This window comes from Nymphaea colorata, chromosome 14 (genome assembly GCF_008831285.2).
Source record: "Nymphaea colorata isolate Beijing-Zhang1983 chromosome 14, ASM883128v2, whole genome shotgun sequence".
NCBI classification, from domain to species: Eukaryota; Viridiplantae; Streptophyta; class Magnoliopsida; order Nymphaeales; family Nymphaeaceae; genus Nymphaea; species Nymphaea colorata.
The window spans coordinates 10,965,424-10,991,432 of record NC_045151.1 but is presented as its reverse complement, the minus strand read 5'-3'; the positions used below and the strand labels follow the sequence as shown (position 1 = coordinate 10,991,432).

The window sequence follows — 26,009 nt, the reverse complement described above, 5'->3', positions numbered from 1 at the left end:
GGACAGACACATGGGCATATGGATACAAGCATGCACACACATTACGTGGTAAGTGGGTTTCCTAGACCATGTTTATGCTTGATGTAGACCAGCAGAGAGAACTACCTTGTGTATTTACTCAATTACACCCTCTGCATCAAATTCCTTTAGCAAAACAACTACGATGTTCCATTTTCCATAGAAAATGGGTTCGAGTCTTGTGGTTTTTTTGCTTGATGTAAGCCACTAGACATCTTTTTCCTATGCATGAACTATGCTGTGAGTTTTCTTCTCATTAGTGAAAAACCTTTAGTATTTCAATTTTCATCACTAAGTTCTAGCATAAATTAGGGCATTGATTTCTCATCTTGTTAAAAAGAAAATGTTCTATCTCTGATATTGACTAAAAATAGTCCCATATCTATCATATTCTAATTCAGAGCCTTGGATATTGCATTTTCTCGAGAAAAATCTGATATTGAGATTAAAAAATAGAGAACTGAAAAAAAAACTGTTTTTTGGAAAAACATGAAAATAAATTTAATGTGTTATTTTCATGCTTGTTGTTTGTGCCTTTTATTCCTCTCGCTGAGCACTATATGTATATATGCTTGATTTATGTTGGTAAAGCCATGAGGGCTACAAACTGTCATTATCTATGTATTCGCCAGTTTATGTTTTCCAATTTTCATTTGTGATTTTCTACTTTGCTGTATTACATATCCTTCATGATGTTGTGATTGTTAAATGTTAGTTTTAGCTGTCATTGTTCAAGCTGTAAATTTATTTACTGTCAAGTTTATCATTGGTAGATTATCATTTTGATAATTTTATCTAGTTATTACTTATGTCCTCTTATTGGTGTCTCATTTATTTTATCTTTACCTGATATTTTTTTTTTCATTTTTTAAATAATTGCTGAGATTTTCCCAAGAAAAACAACTTTGCCGAAAGAATATCCGAGAAAATTGTTGCTGTTAGAAATCCAAGTAAGATATTTTTGGCCGTGACATGCGTTATGTGTGTGAGTTGATTTTTTTCCTCATTATTAAAAATATTTAAGTATTCTATGTTCTAGTACAAATTAGGGCATTAATTTCTCATCTGTCTAAAATGCACATGTTTTACAACTTGGACGAGTGGGATTGACTAAAGATGGTCCCATATATATCATATTGTATAAACTATGTTTATGTGGTTCTATATATATATATATATATATATATATATATATATATACAACATTCGGCAGCCGGGAGATTTGTTGCCTTGTACGTATGCAGAACATGTCAAGTCTATGGGAAATCCTATCCTATATTTCATGTTGAGCAAGAAAAACCTGTGGTAAGGAACATCTGTGAGTCTAATGAAGAGAGCAGGTTTCACTGGAGGCAACACCCTCTTCTATTTGGGTCTGTCACAGCACCATGGATGGTAAGGGGGTTTGAATGTTGTTGCAAATGAGAAGCTGGCTCAAGAGCAGGATGGACAAGCTATTCTCGGAGAAGTGCACTCTGACCTCGCGATCTCTGACCGACCTCGAGAAGGCATTTTGACATTCTCGCCAGAAGAATGGTAGACTAACTTGAAATAACCAACCACAAGGAGGAAAAGCAGAAAAACTAACACTGCGGAACCAAAAGAACACCACACAGACTCTTTGGCTTGCTGTTGAAGCAATAGAACAAATTGTAGTCTATCAAACTGGGTGTTCAACTTAATTTTTGGCTGGACAATTAATTTTCAGAACCATTTTGACGTGTTCCTTAAGGAGTCGATTTGCATCCAATGTGTGAGAATGACTGGGAATAGTTGAGTATCTACTATCTGTGATTAATGGTATCTATTATTTTGTGTTTTGGTTCGTAATACTTTTATGTACCAACTGAAGAAAACTATAACATGTGTTGGATTTGCTGGAGTTGATGTTTGAGTCAGTTTTGGGTTGAACCACTGCATCTGGTCTCAGTCATATTCAACTTTGACAACTTACGTTCAATGGATATATAAGCACTAAGCAGGTTATTCATATGTTATCCTGAAATGTGCAGTCAATTTTCGCTCATATGTTCGTCATTGTTTTCTCTTCCGTTCTTACCAAAAGAACTGCTTATATGATACTTTGATTGTTTAACCACTGCACCATGTTTTGTCCAATAGTAACTTTAAATTTATTTCCTACTTTCTTATGGGGTCATATTTCCTCCACTATAGTTGAACTTTATTGTGCTTGTTTGGCTCAAATTCTTGCAGCTTCTTGACCTGTGTGAACTTGAATTTTTCCTTTCAGTTTATCTTTGACATGCATTTCATTGTCCAAATATCTGTGTGTGGAGGCTACCCTTCCCGAAATGTACACCAGATTGCCTTAACTATCATGGATAGGGCTATAGGCACTTTTTCAACAAAAGGAATAGATCCTCAAAGGTATGTTACTTCATGTCACTTTTAATTCTTCAGATTTGTTTTTTCCTGACGTGGAATTATTATACAGTGCACTTCCTGAAGATGAGTGGTTCATTGAAGCTGCTAAGTCAGCAATGAACAAGCTTCTGATGGGTTCGTTTGAGCTATCAGAACTTGATGAGCACATACATATCCTGGAAAACTCTGATTCAGATAACATTAGTATAAGTTCGAGTGTTCATTCTGCCGAGTCATTTGCATCTGCTACCATGGAAGAAAACGGAAGTCCAGTTTATTTCTCAGACCCTGAGACTTAGAAATCAGTTGTACTTACAGGCAACCCTTTTTTTTTTTTTTGGTGTTGCCTTGATCACTAGAGCAATGTATAGCCCAATTTTCAGAAGATATACCCAATCCAGTTGTTGTAGTACATGGTTATAGTCCCATTCTATTCCATATGTTTCCAATCCAGTTGTAGTCCATGGTTAGAGTCCCATCCTATTCCTTATGTTTCAGTCTCATCCTTAATCTTGTACTTATTTTATAACAAACTCCATTTTGAAAACTTATCCAAGAATAGCACCGCGACATGAACTTCGTGAATGCTACTGGACATCCTTGTAGCCTCAGTTTTTCCAATGTGAGGGTGTGTTAGTGTCAATGGCAATTTAGTCTCTTTTTCCTCACTCTTTTAAATTTAGGGTCCTCTACGAGGAGGAGGTGACTAATGAATTGGAGCTCCAGGAAAACAGGTATTTGACGAAACTCTCCCTTGATGGGGTCCTCTGAGTAAATTGTAATTTCGTTGCGGCTATGGAGAAAACAAGTACTTGTCAAAGCTCTCCCTTGGTGGGGGATACTTTGGGTGAACCGTAATTTTGTGAAATTCCGATTCCCTCATTGGGGAAAACGTGCATGTATGCTTGCGTGTACATCCACTCTGTAAATATTTATATGTGCAGTTGGGTTAGATTTTTGTTCACTTTCTCTAAATCCTTGGTTAGATTTTTGTTTTCACTTCTTCTAAATCCAACCTTTCAAAGAGTATAATCGCCAGGCCCAATGGACAAGTTTTGCTGGAAGGTAGGCTCCCATCCTTTGTTGTCAAACTATGGGTATGTACAGAACAAAATGATATACAGGGAGGTGGAATGCTGATCATTAGACAAGATCCAAAAAACAAGAGAGCAAACAACCCGCTCTCTGTGAAAACAAAAAAGGATGCAGGGGCGATGAACCCCGCTCTGTGCGATTCAGCCTGTTGAGTATCTAGTCCACACTTTGCTTGATCAATCTATCTTCATACATTAGAATTTCCCCCTCCCAGCTAGCATTTTGGTGCCTCGTTGGCCAGATCTGTCAGGCCTGGGCCTTCTGCTTTCAATAATCCCCGGACGCTGGCTTCCTTTATCATTGAGATGAGCTGCAAAACCTTCCGACGCTGGCTTCCTTTATCATTGAGATGAGCTGCAAAACCTTCCTCTTTCTTAACGTTAAGATCTGATCCCATTTCAGTGCCTCAACACTGCATCATGGGTTGTTTGATGAAGATTTGCTTTATAGTATCTTACGAGAATTCTGTGTATCTAGGTTATTCTGGGGATTCAAAACTCAATGGCAAATAATGCTCTGACTCAGAAAATCACGCCAGAACAAAACCAGGGACTTTGCAGCCTGGTGCATTTACGAGGGCTGATACGGGCGACAGATTGATTGGATAACGTTCCTCTTGAACATCAAACTTCTCATCCTACAAAAAGGAAAAAACAAACAAAGAAATATATCTAAACTAAAAAAAATACAAACAAAGAATTGTCACCCCTAAGTTCAGGACAAGCATTGGCTGAAAAGATTTATAACCTACTTGACTTCCCGTGTTCCAAATTTAATTGGAACAGGATGACTTCAAAGGGCAGAACCTGCGGATTCCGGCTACCATGACCAAACAAGATATTTTGTCCAACATGAGACAAATAAATTAAATAGCTAAAACCCATTGGCGGACAAGCACCAACATTGAATTATACTAGAACAACCAAGGAAAGATAACCAGTTAAGCAAATACAGCTGATCTGGATACATCAATAGTATCTTACGATAGATATCCAAAAATTGGCTGGATACAAATGGGAATCCAACCAAATCTTATTTATTTGTACACTTGTTTGTTACAAATGTCGGCCTCTCGCTATCTTACAAGCCTTCCTTTCTGAAATTATGAGATTCTCGAAGGGCCAACCATCTGTTTGTGATGAACGGCTTCACCAATGAAAAATCATATAATATGAGCATGCTGCATGGTCTCCAAGAATGAGTACAGTTTCCATTTTCCGGAATTGCTTCATCCACCTGCGTACTGCAAATTCACCGCGTGCTTAGTATCTTATGCGCCAACGACTAGCAGACTTGCACCTTTCACCCGCTACCTGGGTTAAGACGGTGAAACCAATTTGTTTTGATGTATCAATCTTCATAGAAAGTGCCTGCAAGAATCAGATAGAAAAGGGACCTTGAGCACTGCAATTTCCATCAATTTGCAATCAATGGCAACAAGTCAGCCCAAAGGTTCATCCGAGCCATAATTGCCAGAACAAGAAAGTGCACTAGCATCAGGGCATGAGATGCATTGCAAAGAGGGACTATAACAATAAAATGAACCATAAAAAGAATTGTCAGCCACGACCATATAACTGCATCTTCCGCTTCTCCTGCAGATATGCTTAAGCCTCATTCTTAATAGCTGAAACCAGAAACATATATTTGATAAGTTTATTCTCGAGGCAAGATTGCAAGGGGCATGCCTTCCAAGTTCTAAAAGCTTCCTATTCTTCTGAGCCCTTGAGTAATTTTAATAGTATGAAACATGGTCCTCACATCATAAAAAAGTATACCACACGCTACAGAGTTTAAGCAGGATTTGCTGGAGGCAAAAATTTCATTAACTGTCATATATTCTATAGCATTGTCATTTACAAGAGATGAACAATATGGAAATCAGCAACCATGATTGCTGAGGAGAAAGGCTAACGTTGTGGTTCTGTAGCGTAACCACCTGATAACAAGGATAACAATGAATGTATTAATGCTCTCCCCCCAAGCAAACAAAGCATTTATACCACACCCTCCTGTACATTTAACCACATGGAACAAGAACAGTCAACAAAAAGATTACCTTCCACTTGCTAAAGCTACCCCGGCAAAGGCAAATGCTGGCTTAATTTAAGCAGAAAAGAAGTGCTAAGAGACCAGCAATCACAAAGAATTTTACTTATGAGAAGGAAGAAAAGAGAATATAAGCACATACCACTACGTCCTTGTGAGGAAGTCATTCACAGCAAGATTTGCATCACCATGTGCAACTGCGTCATCTGGGTCTGGCATGTAAAGGCTGGATGCTGTTGCCTGAAAATTTTCACGATGAAGACAGTTTCTTAAAGCTGAAGACAGTCTCTTAAACAATTTCAAATCATAAGGCAAACATAAATCACTAATATAGCAAAAGTCACACCCGATAACTACATGCAACACTCTCCAGAAAGCAGAAAACTTCTCTCTTGTTAGGAATAGTGGGAAAAACCACCTTATCAAATTGCAATTCTGTTTGTATCTAAAATTCATCAGTTCTGGTTGTGACCAACTCGTTTACATCCTTTTGCTTCCCTGTTGGGAAAGGAACTATAAAGTCTATCCGATCACTCTTTTAGATGCCCTTCATTTCTGATAAATGAAAGACACTCAAGCATTTCCTTAATTGTGGGAAGGATTTTGCATTTGATATGTTGCCACTTCCATGGTGTGCAAAGGAGACAAGACAGCAGTGATTGAGGTACCTTTATATGGAAATTGTGTGGGAACTTGATGACAATGAGAATACCAAATTTATCCCTTATAGAATAGGAATACGCCTGAACCTTCCCTCACAAAGGAAAACCATAAGATGTCAATTTAATTCCACCAGAATTGGTGCGACTAACTCAAGTCAACCCCATCAGGCATGTGGATCTCCCACAGACACAAGGACCAAATACTCCAAATGAAGAAAATATCACATTTCATAGATAAAATTTCAGTTTTTAATGTTGAATAAATTTCGACTGGAAGAAAAAAAAACAAATTAAATCAAACTCTTCTTTAACATAGAAAGCATCTATCACTTAGAGGGAAAAGGTGGGATATCATTTATGCAAAATTGCAAATTAAGACAAAAAGTACACAGAAAGGTTTTGGGTTTCTATGCTTCCCGTTAAGTCGATAGTAGCTCCTGCGAGTATCAACAATTCACCCCTGATCCCACAGAAGTCATCTTCATGTTTGCTTGGACATTTACTCGGTAATTGAAATAACATGACATGTCTCTATTGCTGGCTAATTTATGCAGACAGTGGTGAAGTATCCCGAGTCTTGTAATGAACTCATCTACCTTGTTAGTGCCAGGTTAGCTTTAAAAAAAAAAATCTTCAGTCTTCAGATATAGCGAACATACCTTGGTGTCCAACACTAGTTCCCCACCCTGGTCGTCATGAAGGCTCGCACCATGAGCCCTCAACCATTCCTCACATTCTGATAAACCATCTGCATCCTCACCTTTCACAGGCACTATATCCACAAATCCCAGAACTCGAGCCACAAATGCTACTGGCACTGCAGGACGATATGCCCGTGACATGCACCTCACAGCTTCAAACCGCATTTTCTCCATGTAAAGGCCTAAAACAAATAGAAGAATAATTAATAAATAATGATAATGACAAAAATTATAGCATCAAGTGAACACTTGAGTACCCATAAGGCAACTATTCAAATTTGGTGCTGTCTTGTACAGCCTAAAAAACATAACATAATTTCCAGATGCTACAGCTGCGCGAACTGCTAAGGCATGTTTGACAGCCTTATCATTCTTCGCTTCTGGTGATAACCTGTCACAAAAGTACAGCAAGGTGATGAGTTATTAAGAAGTAAAAGAATGGAACTCCAAAATACAATGAACTGCTAACCCAGCATTATGGTGATTGAAAACTATCTGTGAGGGTTAAAAACTTAAAAGGCTTCCACCTTTCATACCCCACAGTTTCTTCTGTCCAGAGGCTTAAGCTTTGCCTAAATAGGTTTGGTGAATTAACTGGAAATAAATGAACAACTATATACAAGAAAATAGGCTTCAATACTACAATAACTAAAATCTGAAGACAAACTTTAATTATTTACCACCTATTAAATACTACTCAGTGGCAAAAGTAACATAGTTTCTCAGCATCTCTCAGTGCCTAAGCTCAACCAGATAATTGACCATTGAGATACAAAGTAATTACAAAAACTAAGAAGTTGAGTTACTAAAAGAATAAAAAGTGTAAAAAATAGAAGTGAACCCCAAACATGTGCAATTGATAAAATAAACCAGATTTATCTAAGCTTACAGATTTTTAGTATTATGCTTACAGGTGCTTCCTTTGAATTACCAAAGACAAAAATAACAGGCAAAACCTTCATGTTGCTTGTGCAAATATTTACAGTTTGTAGTAAGTGCCTCATAGGACACAAAGTAACTATTAGTGCTCCAATTTTTTGTATTGGTACTCAGATGTTTTTGTTATTTTTTAACTTAAAAGGGCATGACGTGTATGCGTCATTTAAGTTTCTTGAAAAGACCTCAATTACATTTCAGGTCTTTAAAATCATTTTCCATCATTCACAGACCAAAATGCTTGGAAAATTGAAAAAGGGCAAAGAGCATATATAATTGAAAATTTAGGACTTATAAAAGATGTTGAATGCATTAATGCAGATGGAGGAACGTGGTGCCCCATTCTCAAAACATTAAGAAGCTCACTATAAAGGAAGACATGATACCGCATTCCCACCATACTGATGACTTTTTTAATCATGTAATGATTCAGGATTTGTTGTTCAAGAGTTGTACTTAAGATGACACTTGGGGTTTACTTATGTGTGCTAAAAATTCTGAATGTGTCTATGCCCACAGGATGGCCTCATTCAAAGAAATAGCACACATATTTTATCCTGCACTACTCATCTCCCTTTCCCATGGGAGATTGATGCACATACATGCATCTCACAGCCACAGCTGCTTCAAATGGTAAACCTAGTCTGATAGTCACTACCAGATTGTATAATCGAAATTTTGAATTGATACCTTATGCACAAATGGTAGGCCTCGTCTGTTACTTTTCAAATTCAACCATACGTCATTAATAACATAAAATTTGTATGACAAGTAAGCATATCAGGCCACTGAATGATAATCAAATAAGATGATATCACAAACACAAGCTTGAAGAGCATGTCATGCAAGAGTAGACAAACCTTGACATCAAAGATGAAAGGTCTCTATTGTTGTTTGAATGCAAAATAACACAAAGCAAATTATAAGCAGCAAACTCCAGATGGCACCCATAATTTCCTTCAGCGTACAAGCCTTTAAGTTGCGATTGGCACTGCAAATCACCAAAATATAAAAAGAACAAAGAAGAAGAATGTGATCAGCTATGAAAACAAAAGCTTCAGATGGTAGTTACTGAAAAAAACATAGGTTCTCGATCTTAAATTTTGCATGACACTTGATTGAAGAAAGCAGATAACACGTCCACTAAATTAGTTAAAATTTCCATTAATAACCTCCAAGCATCAATAAAGTAAACTCCCTAGTTAAAACTTATTTTAATATTTCACCATGTTTCAAAGTGCAAATTATTTTGTTTTGTTTTTTCTAAGTTCTGAAGATACTACATTCTTTTTTAAGAAACCTATTAATCAATTCATCAAGTTTTAGCCTGTACTTAATCACCTGGAAAGTATCCAACTTAAAAACAGATGGTTATCTCATATATACACCATGAGTTATCTGTTCATGGAAGCAACACGAACAATTGCATAAAATACCCAAATGTTCCAAAATCCATAGGCAAAATCAGCTAATGACGTAAGATTCTGTGTAACATTGAAACAGACGAGTCCCCAACCAGGGATGCCAATAGTTCTGGTTTTGGGAGATATTCAAACGACTTGGGAAACATGAAGTACATTAGAGTGGGACATTTTAAATTTTGAATTTGGACGCTGATTTGGTTGAGAACATGAATCCTATCTGATGCTGAATGGTATCAACCATCAACCACCTGCTTCACAAGCACATGAAATAAGGTGAAACCTAGTCAATTTTATTCCAATTTACAGGATTGAGTTGATAAAATCTCAATTCGAACTCAGAATCAATCTTCTGTTCACAATTAAACTCAAATTAAGTTGAGCTTTTTCTCATTCAAGCCTGAATATAAAACAAGACCGGTGACACTATATCTGCTTAATCAGATTTAGTAGCATCCACATCATACCAAAACTTAAAAACTTTACATCCATATTTATAGCTTATACCACAGAATTATCTCCAAAGAAATCAATTAGCTTGTGATCAATAAAGGAAAAAATGATGAATGACTTTCCAAGAAGTCAACAAGGATGAAGCGCTGTGAGAAAATTCAGGCACAACAATGTGCCACACAATCTAGTCCTCCACTTACTGTCAATGTTGTTAGACCAGTATAGAGGGTGAATTGTTTTAAAATATCATACAAATAGCCAACATTGGCCATAAATAAGGGCCACTATTGATACATTTGAAGAAAATGAGAACTAAATGAACGTAGCTAAAAATTTTGAATATGAAAATATCAAAAATCGGCATCAGCTGTGTCACACGGGTACTGCTCTTAAGGAGCAGTACCAGTACCGTACCGGTATGATATCGGTATGCACTTGGGTGCGGCTTGGGTACGTGTTTGACCATACCGGGTACGATCAACGTACCCAGGTACGTACCTAGCATTTTTCAGACTCGGTCAAAGTTGACCGAGTCCAAAACTATCTATAAATTAGGGCTTTTTTTTACTTTTAAACAAAACACAAACCCTCAACTTTGGTCAAGGATTCTATGTATGACCGACACCAGCAGCGCATGTGGAGTTCTCCGGCAACATTGACTGCTCTATTGACTGGTGTCAGTCAGTTTCTAGCGAGAAGCAATGTCGCCGGTGAAGGGCAATGCAGTTGCTGTTGTTCATCAACTTCTCCATTGACTGATTTGGGCATTTTTTGTTAAAGCTTCATATTTAAGCTTCTTTTTTTTTCCGGCAGTCTCCCGTTGTCCAGCAATCTATTCGTTTACTTCTACCGGCAAGTGTAGAATCGTCTGCCCTTCTTCTATGACCTGCATCAACCATTCGTCTTCGAAAATCATATTGTCCGCCCTTTCTCTTTTACATTTATATGTAATCATTTTTTTTTTCATATAACCGTGTGTCTGTGCATGCTCCTATGTTATTTTCTTAACTGACCCATTCCATTTCAACATTTAGCACTTAGATTCCAATTCCACAATGTTGAGTTGTGGTTCGTATTTGACCGTCTAATGGGCTGCTCAGTTGTTTGGTAGATGATTTTCCTCATTTCATTGCAACTTTGCAATATATGTAGCAGATGACTTTGAGATTGATATGCATTTTGTCCATATGCTTAAAGTTTTTCATAGGTTTCTTAAACACACTGCTGCAAGAGCCGTTGGTATATTTCTTTTGTGTTGTTACTTGTTTATGTTGATAAATATGTTCTATGTTGTTTACTTGTCATAGATATTTTTATGTTGTTATATATATATATATATAAAATCCATACCCCCGCACCCAAGTTTTTTTAAAATGGTCCATACACGTACCCACACCGATACCTATGTGACATAGGGCATCAGCTATCATGTTCCAATGACAGGCCAGTATAATATGTAATCAGCTGATTCAGCCTGAGACTGACAACAACATTACAGCCATAAGTCACGCTCACCTATCATGCCCAGCACTTTTGCAACCGATAAAGGGGATAAAAAATGCTGATCTCATGATTACTTAAGATTTTATACAAACAAAGCATTGAACACAAAATGACTTTCATATCCTACCTAATATGATGAGCACAAGAAAGATGAAAAATGAAGGCTAAAATTGTGATCAGGGTATACATTGTATTTGTTACTAGGGTCTCACAGTTAGTACCAAGCATATTAGAGTTTTTTTTTTCCTTTGTAGATCCAAGAATCCACATGTGAACCCTTGGCCAGGAATTTCTAACCCTTGATTGTTGGTTATACTACAAGTCTACAACCAAGAAAAGATACTTTTAAGGATAACGGACCACATATTTTATGTTTGCCTAGCCTAAAATAGTTCTAAGCTTGTGATGAAGAATCAAGAAGATCAAGACGGGAGAGATCACACTGCATTTTTGGTAGCAATATTCCAACCCAATTCATTAGCCCAATTTCATAGCTTTTATAAATAAAGAAAGCTTTCCCCGATCAAGTAGCTTCTAATCTTTTGCCAATGTTACGAGCAAGATAAAGAAACCCACATTCACATTACTTCTTACAAAATAAACTCAAACGTAGCAAGCAGGCTAGGCTGAAGCCCATGTGGCACAAAGGTCTATGAAGTCCATCCAATATAAAAAACATAGGGAATTTGTCTCCTCACAGCTTAAACAGAGCATTATGTTCTGCATTTCTATGCTAATGTGACTATTGTAACTAAAGCCTAAAGGTATAGCTTGGATCAATGTTCTAAGAACCACATAGGAGTGACACCTCAAGTCGGAAATTGTTATTCCAGATGAAATGCCTGTTAAAGTATTGGTTGTTCCCATATAACTACAAAAAGCCAATGGCAAGTTTGGCCTGTCTATTGAGACATTTGATAACCAATAAACTTCGCAATTCTGCTTCTTCCTAAAATCTTTTGGTGCTCCAGTATTCTTTACTGAATATCATTGGTAAACCATTGACTATCATGCATCCTGAATCAGTTCCACTAATTTTCTTCCCATGGAAAGAGGAACAATTTGTGATTCCTTTTGTGTTTGTAACTTTGTATAATGCACAACCATAAAACGTTGAACATGGAAAAAACAACAGAGTCCAGGTGAGGTCAATAAGGTTCCAACCTGATTAAACTCAGGCAGATCACCAGCTTCAAGTGCTAATCGTGCATGAGTCTCATACACCTGACAAAGAAATATTGCTGTTAGGCACAAGCAGAAGAGGACAAAAACCCAAAAAGGGAAAAGCCTTTGCAATTTCAAGAACCAGCTTAGTCCAAACACTATTAGTAAGAACAAAGAATAAACCCAAAATTAAATCACATTCACAACATGAATAACCTAAAACTTTAAGAAACATAGTAGGCTTGAAAAGGAAAGAGAACCAAGGAAAGAACTTTGATCCAAATCTAACAGGAAGATCCACAACACACCATCCATTTCACCACAACACACCATCCATTTCACACCTTTACAGTTAGCTCATTTCGTATTCTCTGCACAGTGAGATCCTGACGGATGGATTTCAATTGATCGCACTTGTATAGATAATTTTTTTGAGAGCTTTGAACCATTTCAAGAGCTTTCACTAGCACCTCTTCAGGCCTTACCTTCAAAGACAGAAAAACAACCATGTTAGACTCACATCTAATGCAAAATGCGAATTGCCTGCAGAACTACATTATTGTGTGCATAGGCCTAATAAAATACTCAAAGTAACTTAAGGACACCAAAAGAAATAGTGAATCTTGAGCTTCAAGCAATTACAGTGGCAGGATCAGGTGCAGAAGTAAGACGCAAGTAGCGTTTCTCAATCTCCTGGCAGGTCCCTTTCACAGTGAGTGCATCCCAATCAAAATCCTCCACTGCCCTGCTACAACTAGCTTCATGACCTTTGGCAAGCAAAAGGGCACTAGCCCTTCTGCTAATAGAATTTCCAGCCCCAATAGCTTTCGGCTTATATTGCTTGTTTACATGCCCATGTTCATGAACAGCTTCAAAGCGCTTGAAGCGATTTTCACGCCGCTTCTTTTCCTCAGGTGAATTTGCCAAAGCAACAGCACCTGAGTAATACGCAGTTAAACCAGACTCCTTGTCACTATCACTTGAATTATCCCCATTCTCAGCAGAGTTTGTATTTTCAAAGACACGTTGCTTCTTTTCTGGCCTTCGTAAGCTTTTCTGTTGAAGGCTTTGCTGCTCAGTTGAGGACTTTGTACCACCCCAAGCATTCTCCCTGGGATCATATTTAGCTGTAGGAGCCTGCAGCCAAATTAAACAAGAGGGGGATGAGGAAAAAAACACCAGCTAGATCATTCGCTAGTAACAATAGCCACAAATGTTGGCATTGGCTATATCTCAGGCAGGAAAATGTTGGACAGCAATGGTCTTATAATAAATCCTAGCAAGATCTCACACATTAGAAAGACTCAGAAAATTTGAAAAGAAATGCAAAAATGGGGAAAGCTATTTCTAAAAGCAAACAAAATCGAACTTCGGTGATATTATTTGCCTGTTGATCTATGATTTCCTGTTCTCTCAGTGTCTTGCAATATTTTACCTTTAATGTTATTTTCTCAACATCTCATGATAAATTCATGAGATTTTAGAAATTTAGCTGAGCTGAGACCATACTGTCAACAGTAGCAACAAGGTTTCTGAAAAAGCAATAAGTTTGACAAGGACCTACATGATGTAATGCATAAAACAGAATTACATGCACCGGACTGCCTATTCATTTAATATCCAGTTACAAGTAGCATAAAATACAAGTATGGGGGGAAGTAGTAGCCAAAAGATTACCAATGCCTCCCTTTCCTTAAAACCATTCCAGACAGCTTTCTTTTGGTCATGATTTGCTTGTGCAAGCTTTTCTACTAGTTTTTCCTCTGAAAGGGGCTCCCACCTACTTTTTGAGCGTCTTGTAGGGCTTTTTTTGAGATTTGATATTGTAGAAAGATTGAGAGAGCACTGCAAGTTGCTGAAGAATGAAAAAAAATCAAAAACATCGTATGGCATGTTTTGCACAATCTTATAAAGGAATATTGTTTTGATACACACACGCACACACACACACACACACATACATACATACATACATACATACATACATATATATATATATATATAGAGAGAGAGAGAGAGAGCGAGAAAGATTAACAAAGGAACAACAGTATCATCCAACGTCACCATATTCAGAAAATTAGATCCACTTAGTTTGCCTATCAGTTTTTCTTCTAAATTTTTCATTCTAACTACTTCTCAACCAAGCAACAGCATAATGGGGTGCCCTTGTTGGCTGACTGCTCAACTTATTTAGGTTCCCATGAAATCACTTGACCAACTATCAATTTTCCAATTTCAGCAAATTTCCCAACCCTTTATTTTTTGTTTTTGAATCCAAATATCTCCTCACAATGGCTTGTCAAAGAAAATTTTATATTTTACCTTTTTCTATTAGCCAAAAATAGGTGCCTTAGTTTTGGTATCCAGACAGCCAAAAATGCAGGTTTTTAGCAAACCAGACCCTACCTCCACTGAAATTTACAACTACAATTTCAAATTTTCCTATTCATTGTTTACTACATCATAATAAGGTTAAAGTGTACAATTTTCTCTAATTTTGACTCAATATTCATCAATAGAGAGCTACATATGTTACTAAGGTGACATGATGGACAATAAAGGGCAACCTTAAATGAACCCAAAATGTCAGAACGCACTAAAATACATACAAATATAGTGTCATGCGTATTATTAGAGAAGAAACTGTTACAGAAGCACCAGAATACCATATTGCTGTTTGTTATATTATTTATTTGTGGTTCTTGTACATCCTCATGAAATACATGCCTTTCTTATTTTTCTGTATTTTAGATTACATTAATGTGGGAAGAACATTCAATTCAAGGCTTTGACTAAATATACCAAATGGAAGACAATAAAGGAAAATTTTCTGGTCCAAACCATTGGTGGACACCTAGACCAATAAAAATTCTCAACTTCAACAACTTGCGCCAACATGAACTTCATCATTAATATAATAAACATTCTCAACTTTTAGAATTTTGCCTATATGAACCTTATCATCAAAAACTATCACCCTCTCAGAAATATGTATGTTCTTCACACGAGCCAGTTCTCAAAACATAACAACAAAGTCTTGCCTCCATACCATCGAAACAAGCCAACTGATGGCAAAGGAACAGCTCTAGAAGCTCTTGACCCTGTTCTAAGAAAAGAAAGCCACTCCAGGACACATTTGAGATCTTAAGAAGGAGAAAAGGAAAAAAGAAAGAAACACTTCTTACTCCTTTTCTGTGACGTTTGTTACATTTGGAAGAGAAAAAAGTGGTTCCAGATCCCAGTTCCTTGTAAAAAGAGTTCCATCAGCTGAAGCTTTTGTGATCATCTGCAAAAACAAAAAAGGAAAATTGGGAAAAATGAAACCCTAAGAGAAGTGGTACTTAACTATCAAAATTCCAACCTACTCAAAGAAAGTGCAAGAAGCAGGTCCAGGCTACAACAAGAACATGCAGAAGTAAAGGTACTTTCTTTTGCCCCAGTTAGCAACCCAAGAAAATCAAATTCCTTTTGCTCATTAATGATCATATCAACACCCAAATTCACTCAGAAACATGAAATGAGATCAGAACTATCCATAAAAAGCTACATGACAAAGACATACGACTGCAACAATCACTCAATGCATAACCATCCCACTCAAGTTTTGCCACTATCCACGCAACCTAGATTCTTAGAAATGCCCAGGCTGACCAATCTATTCATGAACAACCTATTCACTAACTCTCCTGTTTCCAATTTTTTAATATTTTTTTAAAACAATTAATATAGACAAAAATATCCCTCGAAAGCCATTAATGCCGAGTTTTTTAGGTTCCAAATTGGACTAGGAAGGGCCTAGCAGGGAATGCCAATCTAAGTATAAGGTTATGAGAGATTCGAACTTTATGCACATTACACACGCACAATACCAAAGAGTGAGAAAGAAAGAAAGGCAGATTCAAGTTGGGATCTACCAACCTCCTTCATTATTTCTTGGCTGGCTAATTTATGTGAATCATCCCTACAACGAGCCAAAGCCCTCTCAACATATGAGCAAAGAGAAGGGGGAAAGGTTGCAGGCTGTATCAAGGCAAAAGAGAGAATTGCAGTCATCAGAAACACAAAAAAAGAAGCTTATCAAAAAGGAAAAAGAAACCCTAACTTCCAAATTTTAACATTAATCACTCAGAATATTTGATTTTGCAATGTATGGAAAAATATTTTTTCATCTGGCAAGTGGCAACACAACGACAATCAAACCATATATGATTCAGACCTTCAGTGCTGCATCTGTAGCATCATGTGTTGGTGTAACAATGCTATTCTTTGGCAATGAAACACTGACATAGGCAGGCCTTGTTGCCGAATCTGATGTCATAGTTTCCTTCTCAGATTTCGGCATGCCTAAGGAAAATGAAGTGATTCTTGGATTTGTAGGAATCTGGAGTTTGCTTGCCCGCCGTGTATCCACTGCAGGAGTTGTTTGTATTGGTGAAAGGAGGCCCTGTGCAGTCTCCTGTAAAGGAGTATGCTGTGAAGTTGGTACTGGAGCACAGGCAGCCTTATGCTGATCTTGACCATCATAATGAATCTGATTTGATTCAGCAGGCCTATGAAAGTACAAAGGTGCATTGGCATGGAACTGATTTTGGTAACTGATAGCTTCATGCCTCCAACTTTCAGAATGATTCCCACCCACCGCAGGATTTTCCTGGAACAGGACAGAAGAGCATCAACTTATACTACCTACAAAGCAAGATACTAGTGATGTGCACCTAGCCCAAAAAGACAGGCAACAGGTAAGGCTCAAGCAAAAAACATTATCTCAGGCAGACAACGTCAAATACAAAGAATAATTGCAAACCAGGGTTGTATCATGCAGCATACAATGCCTTGTACACTCATGCATCAGCCATAAAAGGGAATTACTGCATACTATCGAAATTTCCTTATAAATAAATGAAATTAAGAAACCATTTCTCGAATCTTGAACAAACTTGTGTGTATATACATGTTTTTTCTCAAGAAAAATGCAGAAGGTACCAGAATCAAACTGGAAGATGCGCCTATATGCTGGTGAAGACATGAGAAATAATCTTATATTGAAGACTTTGAGAAACGTTTAGGGGCTTATATACCCTTATCCTATGGTATCAAGCTTAGGCTAGTTAGCCTGACTAGTTGCCGGATCCAACTAAGGCACCAGTCAGCCAAATAGTCCCTACCTCCAAGTTGGCTGGGACCATTTGAGGGATTAGTCAACCAACTTGGTCAACTAACCACCAACTAGTTGCTGACTCGCTACATGATTACATATTACATCGACCCTTCCAAAAAAGGATGACCATCTAAAATATCAAGTGTGATCTCTTGATAGACATCATTTTAGATAGGAATTCATCCCTTTTATTTAAATCTTTATCTCCAACTACTGTTTCAAAACTCTCTCTCTCTCTCTCTCTCTCTCTCTCTCTCTCTCTCTCTCTTAAAAGATGCAGGAAAGCACTAAGCTACAGGTATTCCCCCTCCCTCCCTGTGGCAATTTTTTCTTGAGGGATCCCTAGGGAAATAAGTTACAGAAGAGCACTGAGATGCAGATATTCTCCCACTCCCATTAAACTGTGAAGCTCTTTATAGTGTATATATATATATATACTTGTTCACAATCTCACACATGAAGCTCAAATTTTGTACACTTTTTTTGTTTCTTAGTGCTGTGTACCCTCTAAGTATATATATTTTTTCTTTGCTCTAAAATGTGAAGCTCTATATATTGTTTCTTATGCTTCATAGTGTATTGTATATATTTTGAGTGTCGAAAGGTATATCATTGCCACAATAGTGTTGTCAAGTTTAATCAGCGAGCTTTTCCTTGGTGAGTTTGTTTCCATGGAGAAAATCTAGGGAATCCAAAAAAATTAAAATTATACTGAAAATATGAACATTGTTTTCTTTTTTATTTTCTTACAAAACCGTTGTTCAAAATCAAAATGTTTAACAATATGCTAAAGAAACCATTAGAAACGCATTTTTTTCATCTTGGTATGCTTTTCAAAATAGTGCAACTTTTTCATATTTTTGTTTCCTTTTATTTTCCACATTTTTATTTTTCTAGTAAAAAATGCTGACATTTGATACAGACACACACACATTAGCCCACCCAAAGTCATAAAGTTTTCATGTGTCTATCCCAACTTACAAGGTTCTTTTTTAATTGAAAATGCCACTTGAATGTCTTCCCATACTAGATTAGTTTTCGATCAAAATAAAACTCAAGTTTAATATACAACTGCCACAATCAGTCATTTCCAGCTCAACTAAATTGGGTTTCACCCAGCCAATGGCAAGTTAGGCAACAAGGGGCCACCAGTCTGGCTTGTCCACCGCATCTCCTTGTGTATATCGAGGCGTAAGCATTTTAATCTTTTGGACATTGTGAATGCAACTCAGTGTTGTTTACACATCTTAATTCCATTCATGAAATCCTGGTAACCCTACTCGCACCCATGCACACTTCGAAGGATTCTGCCACTCAAGGTCCTCAATCCTATGGCAGCAAGGCACTTCAAGGTTCAATCATGAGAGCGCAAGTGACCCTGAGCTGCCCCTCTCCTAGTGACCAGACAACTCCAATACAACCTGACGGCAACTGGCAACAATCCAATCCTCGGCAGCTGCCAATTGTTATAGAGTATAGACCATGTTAGTGTTGTTAACCCCTTAGGCCAAATTCATCCGGGCTCCAAGATTCAGCAATGTCGACAATCTTGAGCTCTAAGTTACATGGATAAGGGTACGATTTGGGTATGGGTACAGACATGGAAAATCTACAAATGTGGGTATGGGGATACAGCAGGACATATATGTGTGTGTGTGTGTGTGTGTGCAAAGTAGCACAAAAAATCAAAATGAAAGCAACATTTTAATAAACAGTGACACAAATAAAAACATTGCATGTTAATGAACAATACCTCTAAAAACAGAATGAAAACTGAGTTAGAAACAATTGAACCAAACAATATTAGATAGTTTGAAACAGCTTCGAGCTAAAAGCTAAAAAGTATGCAAAGTGTATCCAAGTACCCACTTTATGTACGGGTACGGCAACGCAGGTACGTGGACCTTATTGAAGTACCCATGTGACTTGGGAAGAACCAAATTTACAAAATTAGATATCTTCTCACTACTTGTTATTCATCGATCAGGAAAGTCCAACAATGAATTTTGGGTTTGAAACAAAAAGCCATTACTACATGCACATTATAAAAAACAAAAACACAAAAGAAGAACTGAACCGACCTATGGAAGAAGGAAATTTTACAAAATCGGATATCTTCTCACTACTTGTTATTCATCCATCAAGAAAGTCCAACAACAAATTTCAGGTTTGAAACAAAAAGCTATTACTACATGCACAAAATCAAAAACACAAAGAAGAACTGAACCTTACAGGAAAACTAAAATAGGAAATGAAGGTGATTACTCCAAAATTAAAATGCAAGATGCCCCCAAAAAAAAATACAAGGCAAGAGAATGTAAAAGATCAAATAATTCACAAGAGAATGAAAAATATTATTGATGGCAACAAGAATAACAATGAAATTTAACAGAAGCCTAAGTGCATTATCCTTTATGACTACCCATAATAATGCTCCTAAGAAGAAAGAGAAAATGAACGAGGACAAGGCAAAAACAGCAGTAATGCATTACTTTCTTTTTATGCAGCCAATTACAAATTTAGAAGAGTTCACAAACCTGCACAGATGCACCAGAGAAGTTGGATTCAGATTTCCATGATATAGTAGTTCCAGGTGGTGGGGGCTGAGTGTTGGTGCCTGCATACCCACCTGCACCTGGAATTGAACTCAAGGGAGGTGCAGCAGTAACTGCTGTGCTTTCAGTACCAGGTGCACAGCTAACTTCAGGTACGGTTTGAGTGTAATAATTTGTTGGCCATGCATTCTGTGGATAGTGAGGCTGACTCACACCACTACTATTAGAAGTATGAGTGCCATTAGAGTCTGGTGTCACATAGCTTGGATAAGGGTAATTTCCATAAGTCCCCGTGCTCCACAAGCTATTCTGACTACTGTAGCCACCACTTTGACATTCTCCAGTGGTCTGATAAACACCAGGATCGTAGTAAGTGCCTGAGTAACTTGATGGCCCCACAGAAGTGTTTGCATTCGGAAATGAGTTAAGAGGCTGATATGAACCTGTTTGGTATGTTCCCACTCGCTGAGAATAAGAATTATTTCCTTGCTGCTGATAAGGATAGTAATAATTCTCATAGCCTGTGTTGCCATAACCATAGGAATATGTGGAATTTGGATAGTAGCCATAATTAGCATAATTATGTGATTCATTTGCTGAAGTCAAACTTGAGGTTGATGTGTTGCATGTAGCACTGGAACCATCATGATGGTCCCTGGAGGCAGCTGACTCTGTCAGCTGGTCATGATTGTAGCCAGAGATTGATGGTAGACTTCCTACAGTTGATTCAGTATCGGTTTTGTTGACAAAATTGTAAGATGCAGCCATGTGTCTGACTTGTGACTTAGTTGGTCTACCTTGCGAATCCGACAACCTTTATTGCCCTTAACAACCACATGATACTGCAAAAGGGAACCCCAAAACCAATATTTGCAAATCAAATCATAGTGGCCCCCATAAGGAAATAAAAACCCATCAGAACAGAAAACATTTCTTAAGGCTGGAACAGAACAATATCATATACCACAATGCCAAAACTTAAGAACATCAGTAACTATTCTCAAGGCCACCATGAACTACGGTAGTACTAGGTATTCCATCAATTTTTCCAATGGAATTCACTGAAGTTTGAAGACAGTCCAAGCATTAACATGTAAAAGATTGTGTTTATCCCAGTGTTATTAATATTGTTCCATACTAGCCCCTTGCCAGTATGATGCAGGCAGATTGCAGGTTCATATTCTTTTTTTCATTTTCTAAAATCAATTTAAATTATTTTGTGATTCAAATAAATCAAAATAATAAGGTGACATGCAAATATGCCGTATATAAGTGATCAAACCCATACGGTGCCAAATATGTATATCTACAACATTTGTTTATCCAATGAAAAGTTATTATATTTTACCTAAAACTGGAAATCATTTAGAACTATACATCAGATATGCAGTGATAAAGTCACAAATTTCAAATCGAAATTTTTGAGAAATATCACAAAAGAGCATCACTTCACTTTCTTTAACCTTTTCCCAAAAAACAAATTAATGAGTTCTACTGCATATCTTCATTATGTAATTTGTTTTTCTATTTTAGAAAACAGAAAGTACAATTTCCATCTGTCTTCTGAACAGAAAAGTCTCCAAAAAGATTACATCTATTCAAAAACAGATACCTTGAAGGGGCTCCTACCACAAGACCATAAGAGCAAATATACAAAGGAAAGTGTTTACTTCATATATCCAAAGGAGCACAAACATATGTTACTATAATATGAACTAACACAAACAAATGCTTCCTCTTTCAGGCTCACATGTCATCAAATGTGTTTCACATGTTTTCTATAACTATAATAAAGGCTTAAATGCAATACAAAGTTGAAAAACATGACATTTTGAACAAGGAAACAGCATATAACATGAAGAGCTTGTTCAAGTGGAAAATGATGCTAATAGCTTTGACGAGGAAACTATGTGACATGGGTATGTGGGAATAGCTGGCATGCCCGTGTTGGTAAGGCAGTTTTAATAGGGGCATGCTAAACCATTTAGGCACCTTTTGGATCCAGTCTGTCAGACCCAGTTCAATTTAAAACTTTAATTGGAAGGCTCAACCTTTCACTTTATTTTGCCATTGTTTTTAACATTAATTTAATGGGATTATATGTATGAACTATTAAACTATGTTCTTTGATAAAATATGTATGAATCAATGAATTGTTTTGCTATAATTTCATGGACCCCGCCGTACCCCACATCCACATTTTTTAAACTTCCAATGTTCAAAGCTCAAAGTATAGCCACAAATATTGTGATATATTCGAAAACATCGCAATATTTATGATAAAAACAACAACAGCAACATACTGCAATATTTTCAAAATATTGCCAAAAATATATATCGTGTTTTTATTTTATTGTTTTTTTGGTCGTTGTTTAAACCTGCGGTCAAGCAAAGGCATTCTTGGTATTTTTTGAAAACTTTTAAAACTTTAACCTGCACATGCTCCATTAGAGGTAGTTTTTGTAAAGAAAAAGTTTCGAAAGGGCAGTTTTGAACTCTTTTCTTCTTTTTTAATGGCAAAGATGGAAAAGAGAAAAGAGGATGAGGGTTTCCAAGCCCTCTTTTTCCATGATTGGGTGCTGCTGCTCTTTAGTGAACTTGGGCAGAAACAAATTGCGGTAGGTTTTATTTTTTCTAGGTTTTTTTTTTTTTTATAAATCTTCTTTGTAGATTTCCTTTCACTCCCACCTCGTCCTACCTTTTAACTATTTAATAAAGGAGCCGTAAGCTTTATGCCTAATTCCATAATAGACTTCAAGTTCTGTTTTTTTTTTTTCAAGGTGTGACGTGAATTTTTTATATTTTTTAGAAAACTACCAAGATTTTCCAGAGATTTTTCCAAGAAAAATAGCTTCACCAAAAAGAACCCAAGAAAAACCTCGCCGATATTTTGCCGAGAACGATATTTGTGGCAATGGTACAAACCGCACTCCATACCCATGTGACTTGACAAAGAAGCCTAATAAGAGCTAATGTAAAAAAAAAAATCCACCCCCAACCCCTTCTCCCCTCATTTTCATCAACAGCCTAACTTCATGATGAAGGTAAAGATTTTTATAACAATGGATATGCCTTCAAGGAAAGCATACCACTGTTGACAAAACTAGATTAGCACATCCTTATGAAAGAGCAATACCTTGTGTTTGAGCAGCAGAGTTTCAAAGACAACTGAAGAATGATATTCAAACAATTGCTTTACTTACAAAGTAGAATTTGGCATCTCCCACTTCAGGAGGTCTAGAACATCCTGAAAAAGAATCTAGCCTCCCTGTGCCTGAAACATGGTCAGCAAGCCACTTTGTGGAAAAATGCTTGAACAAATTATTTCCCATTGTGAGGACTAGCAACTCAATCACTCCCAATCACAACTTTCCTTTAGTATGCGAAGGACCCCTCCTAATGAATGGGTTCAAGGGACTTGATTTCTTAAGTAGATTCCAACTATTAGAGAACACGTTTTTTTTAGATAAACACTGACCAAATCAAATAGAAAAGCATGATACAAATACATATGGTGCTTCATAACTAATTCAAACACAGATAAGCACGCATCAGGCATTGTATAGTACTTCATACAAAGTTTCCTATAACCTTTCTTTCACTTTCAATTGTTAACAAGTTTTATTTTTTTCTTTTCAAGCAAAGAGAGTACCGTTTAGTCTTCCTTTCTAGCATTGTAAGCTTATAGACACCCAACCCATAACTGAAGCTATACATTGAGGTTGGCTGTATCTAAAATCTAGATGCCCAAAACTAGCAGATTAACTTTTAAGAATTTTTTTTTCTGTTTTATTGCATGGATGAACTCCAAACATCAAAAGATGTCATCGTTTTTCCATGTAGACCAGATTTATAATCCAAAAATCTAAGATGATCTGGTGTTAGAGGCATTCTTGTCCTCTGAACCAGCATCCAAATATCGTGGCTTTTTTGCAAAATGCACGATATTCATGTTAAAGATGATTGAGACAAAAAAACTGGAAAAACATGTTTTGGAAAAAAAAATGTTAAAATGAATTTAACGCATATTTTCACAGTTTTATCACAACTTTTTGGTGTTATTTTCACGTTATTTTTGTCTAATGTTTTAAAGTTAAGTTAAACTTTTTATCTTCATTGCTATCAGCCTATCACTACTACAGTAGTGTTTAGATGACACATTGAAGAAAACTTGATTTGGTAAAAAACATGCATGTTAACTGAAGCCACTTCCAGCTGCATATCTCACAAAAAAGAGAGATGAAATTGTAGCTACCTTTGAATTTCAACATAATATTTCACAGAATTTCTGATTTTGGTGCCACACAGCAACAAGACGCTCCCACATCAGATCCTAACTTCCTAAGATTTGAGGCTTGAGATCATCAATACACACCCTCAGATGACAAAAACATTAGATAAAATAAAGGGATCTACTAAGATGAATTGCTTAAAGTATTTTGAATTACAAAGAGAGAAACCCTAATGGTACAGTTACAAAGAGTACTGACACATACAGTAAACCGAAAATGTAAAGGCCCAAAGTGCTTTGACCTATTTGCTGGTAAAGATACAAAGGCACCAGGCTGACAGAATAAAAGAACTTGATTTATCACTTCTTATTGACTTTCCAGTTTGGTCTATGACAGTTGGGAACTGATACATGTTCGGCAGCTATCTCCAAGTATTCCCGTACGGATATTCATAATCGTGTTCACGATATGAGTTTTAGTCATTCTCGCCTCCTTACTAAAATTGATTACATCATCAAAACCAAACAATCAGTTTATTAACACTAAACTTAAATTACACTGATAATTAGACTATTACGTTTGAAACGCAACTATTTAGCTTACATATTTTATCTGGATGTGCTTTAGACATTGTTATCCTAGGCCATAGAGCCACTGGTATTTCACTTTGGAAGGACAGATACTAAACCTGGAGCGACATTATTATTTCTAAACACTCACGGGAACAGGCGTAAGGTCATCTTGTAATCACAGAACACGCAAAATTGGAAAACTGAAATGATGTTGCTGTGAACACAATAAGAAGATGAAGAATCAGGGACAATAAAATCATTGAAGAAGGAAAGCAGCTTGCGAATCGATTGTACCTTATGAACTTCCGGTTAAGTACCATCCCAAGATTATTCGGGTATTCACCCCAACCTCCAAAGAAGAACCCTAAGGCCTCCAAGCGGCAGTGAAGCAATGGCTGTCAGCAATCTGTCACAAACCCCAGAGGAGAAAACCCAAAAACCTTCCCCAATGATCAGAAAAAGGCGCCAAATTCAAAGAGAACAGTAGCAATCCAGATGCCGTAGAGCAGAATGACCAGCAGATCGGAAAGGAGAAAACGAAATCACATAAGAACGAAGCAAAGAAGAAACGAAGAAAAGAAAGAGGGAAGACGCACAACTTACTGCGACGGATAAAGCGAACGATTAAGCAGCTAAAATTATCTCTCCCTCGCCCGCTCGCCTTTGAACGAAGTGAAAGCTCGTTCTCCCTCCCCCTCTCTACGACAACAAAGAACGGAAGACAATGACCACGCCCATACTTATAGGGCAGAGTGCCTGAATGCGGGTCGGATGTTAGTACCCGATTCGTTTCTACAATTATTATGTGGTTTCGGACCTTGAAATGCGTATTAAAAGTGCAGTTCCAGTGAGGTTAGAGATACTGATACAACCAGTAAGAAATAAGGCACTCAGGCTGCTTTGGTTCAAAGTTTCATTGTTGTGTTGTTTTCACGCTTTAACATGTTGTTTCATTAGGTTTTAAACGGTACAAGCACAACATCTAAGTAAATTGTTCAAGAATGTTGAGTAAATCCACCAAAATCCAAAGCAAGACAAAATCTTGAACGTCACTTGAAGGTTTTATTCTAATTCCAACATTTGAGTTCAAATAAGTCACGTCGAA

The 26,009-nt window shown here is 37.1% G+C and overlaps 2 protein-coding genes across 5 annotated transcripts in view; one reads left to right on the top strand and one right to left on the bottom strand.

Annotated features, from left to right (window-relative positions):
* The window catches only part of LOC116267707 (exocyst complex component EXO84C), a 29,053-nt gene extending 25,686 nt beyond the window's left edge, over positions 1 to 3,367 (top strand). For both annotated transcript variants that reach the window (XM_031649575.2, XM_031649574.2), the window contains exons 6-7: positions 2,270 to 2,406; positions 2,474 to 3,367. In XM_031649575.2, coding sequence (XP_031505435.1) covers positions 2,270 to 2,406; positions 2,474 to 2,702 — 366 coding nt within the window. In that variant the 3' untranslated portion in view covers positions 2,703 to 3,367. The remainder of the gene's footprint in view (positions 1 to 2,269; positions 2,407 to 2,473) is intronic.
* Positions 3,368 to 4,363: 996 nt separating this feature from the next.
* On the bottom strand, positions 4,364 to 25,604 carry LOC116267490 (SAC3 family protein A). Of its 3 annotated transcripts, XM_031649219.2 has the most exons (16): positions 25,508 to 25,604; positions 25,199 to 25,344; positions 24,356 to 24,441; positions 20,083 to 20,942; positions 16,604 to 17,038; positions 16,306 to 16,407; positions 15,573 to 15,673; positions 14,065 to 14,242; positions 13,030 to 13,524; positions 12,732 to 12,872; positions 12,388 to 12,447; positions 8,707 to 8,837; positions 7,168 to 7,301; positions 6,869 to 7,092; positions 5,690 to 5,787; positions 4,364 to 4,868 (listed from the first exon to the last, which is right to left on the bottom strand). In XM_031649219.2, exons 4-15 carry the CDS (start codon positions 20,866 to 20,868, stop codon positions 5,692 to 5,694), a joined length of 2,883 nt encoding a protein of 960 aa, XP_031505079.1. In that variant the 5' UTR covers positions 20,869 to 20,942; positions 24,356 to 24,441; positions 25,199 to 25,344; positions 25,508 to 25,604; the 3' UTR covers positions 4,364 to 4,868; positions 5,690 to 5,691. The 3 variants fall into 3 exon arrangements, with proteins under 3 accessions (XP_031505079.1, XP_031505078.1, XP_031505081.1); XM_031649218.2 differs by lacking the exon at positions 24,356 to 24,441; XM_031649221.2 differs by lacking the exons at positions 24,356 to 24,441; positions 25,199 to 25,344; positions 25,508 to 25,604 and having other exon boundaries at positions 20,083 to 20,448; positions 20,544 to 20,677.
* Between the last annotated feature and the right edge of the window lie 405 nt (positions 25,605 to 26,009).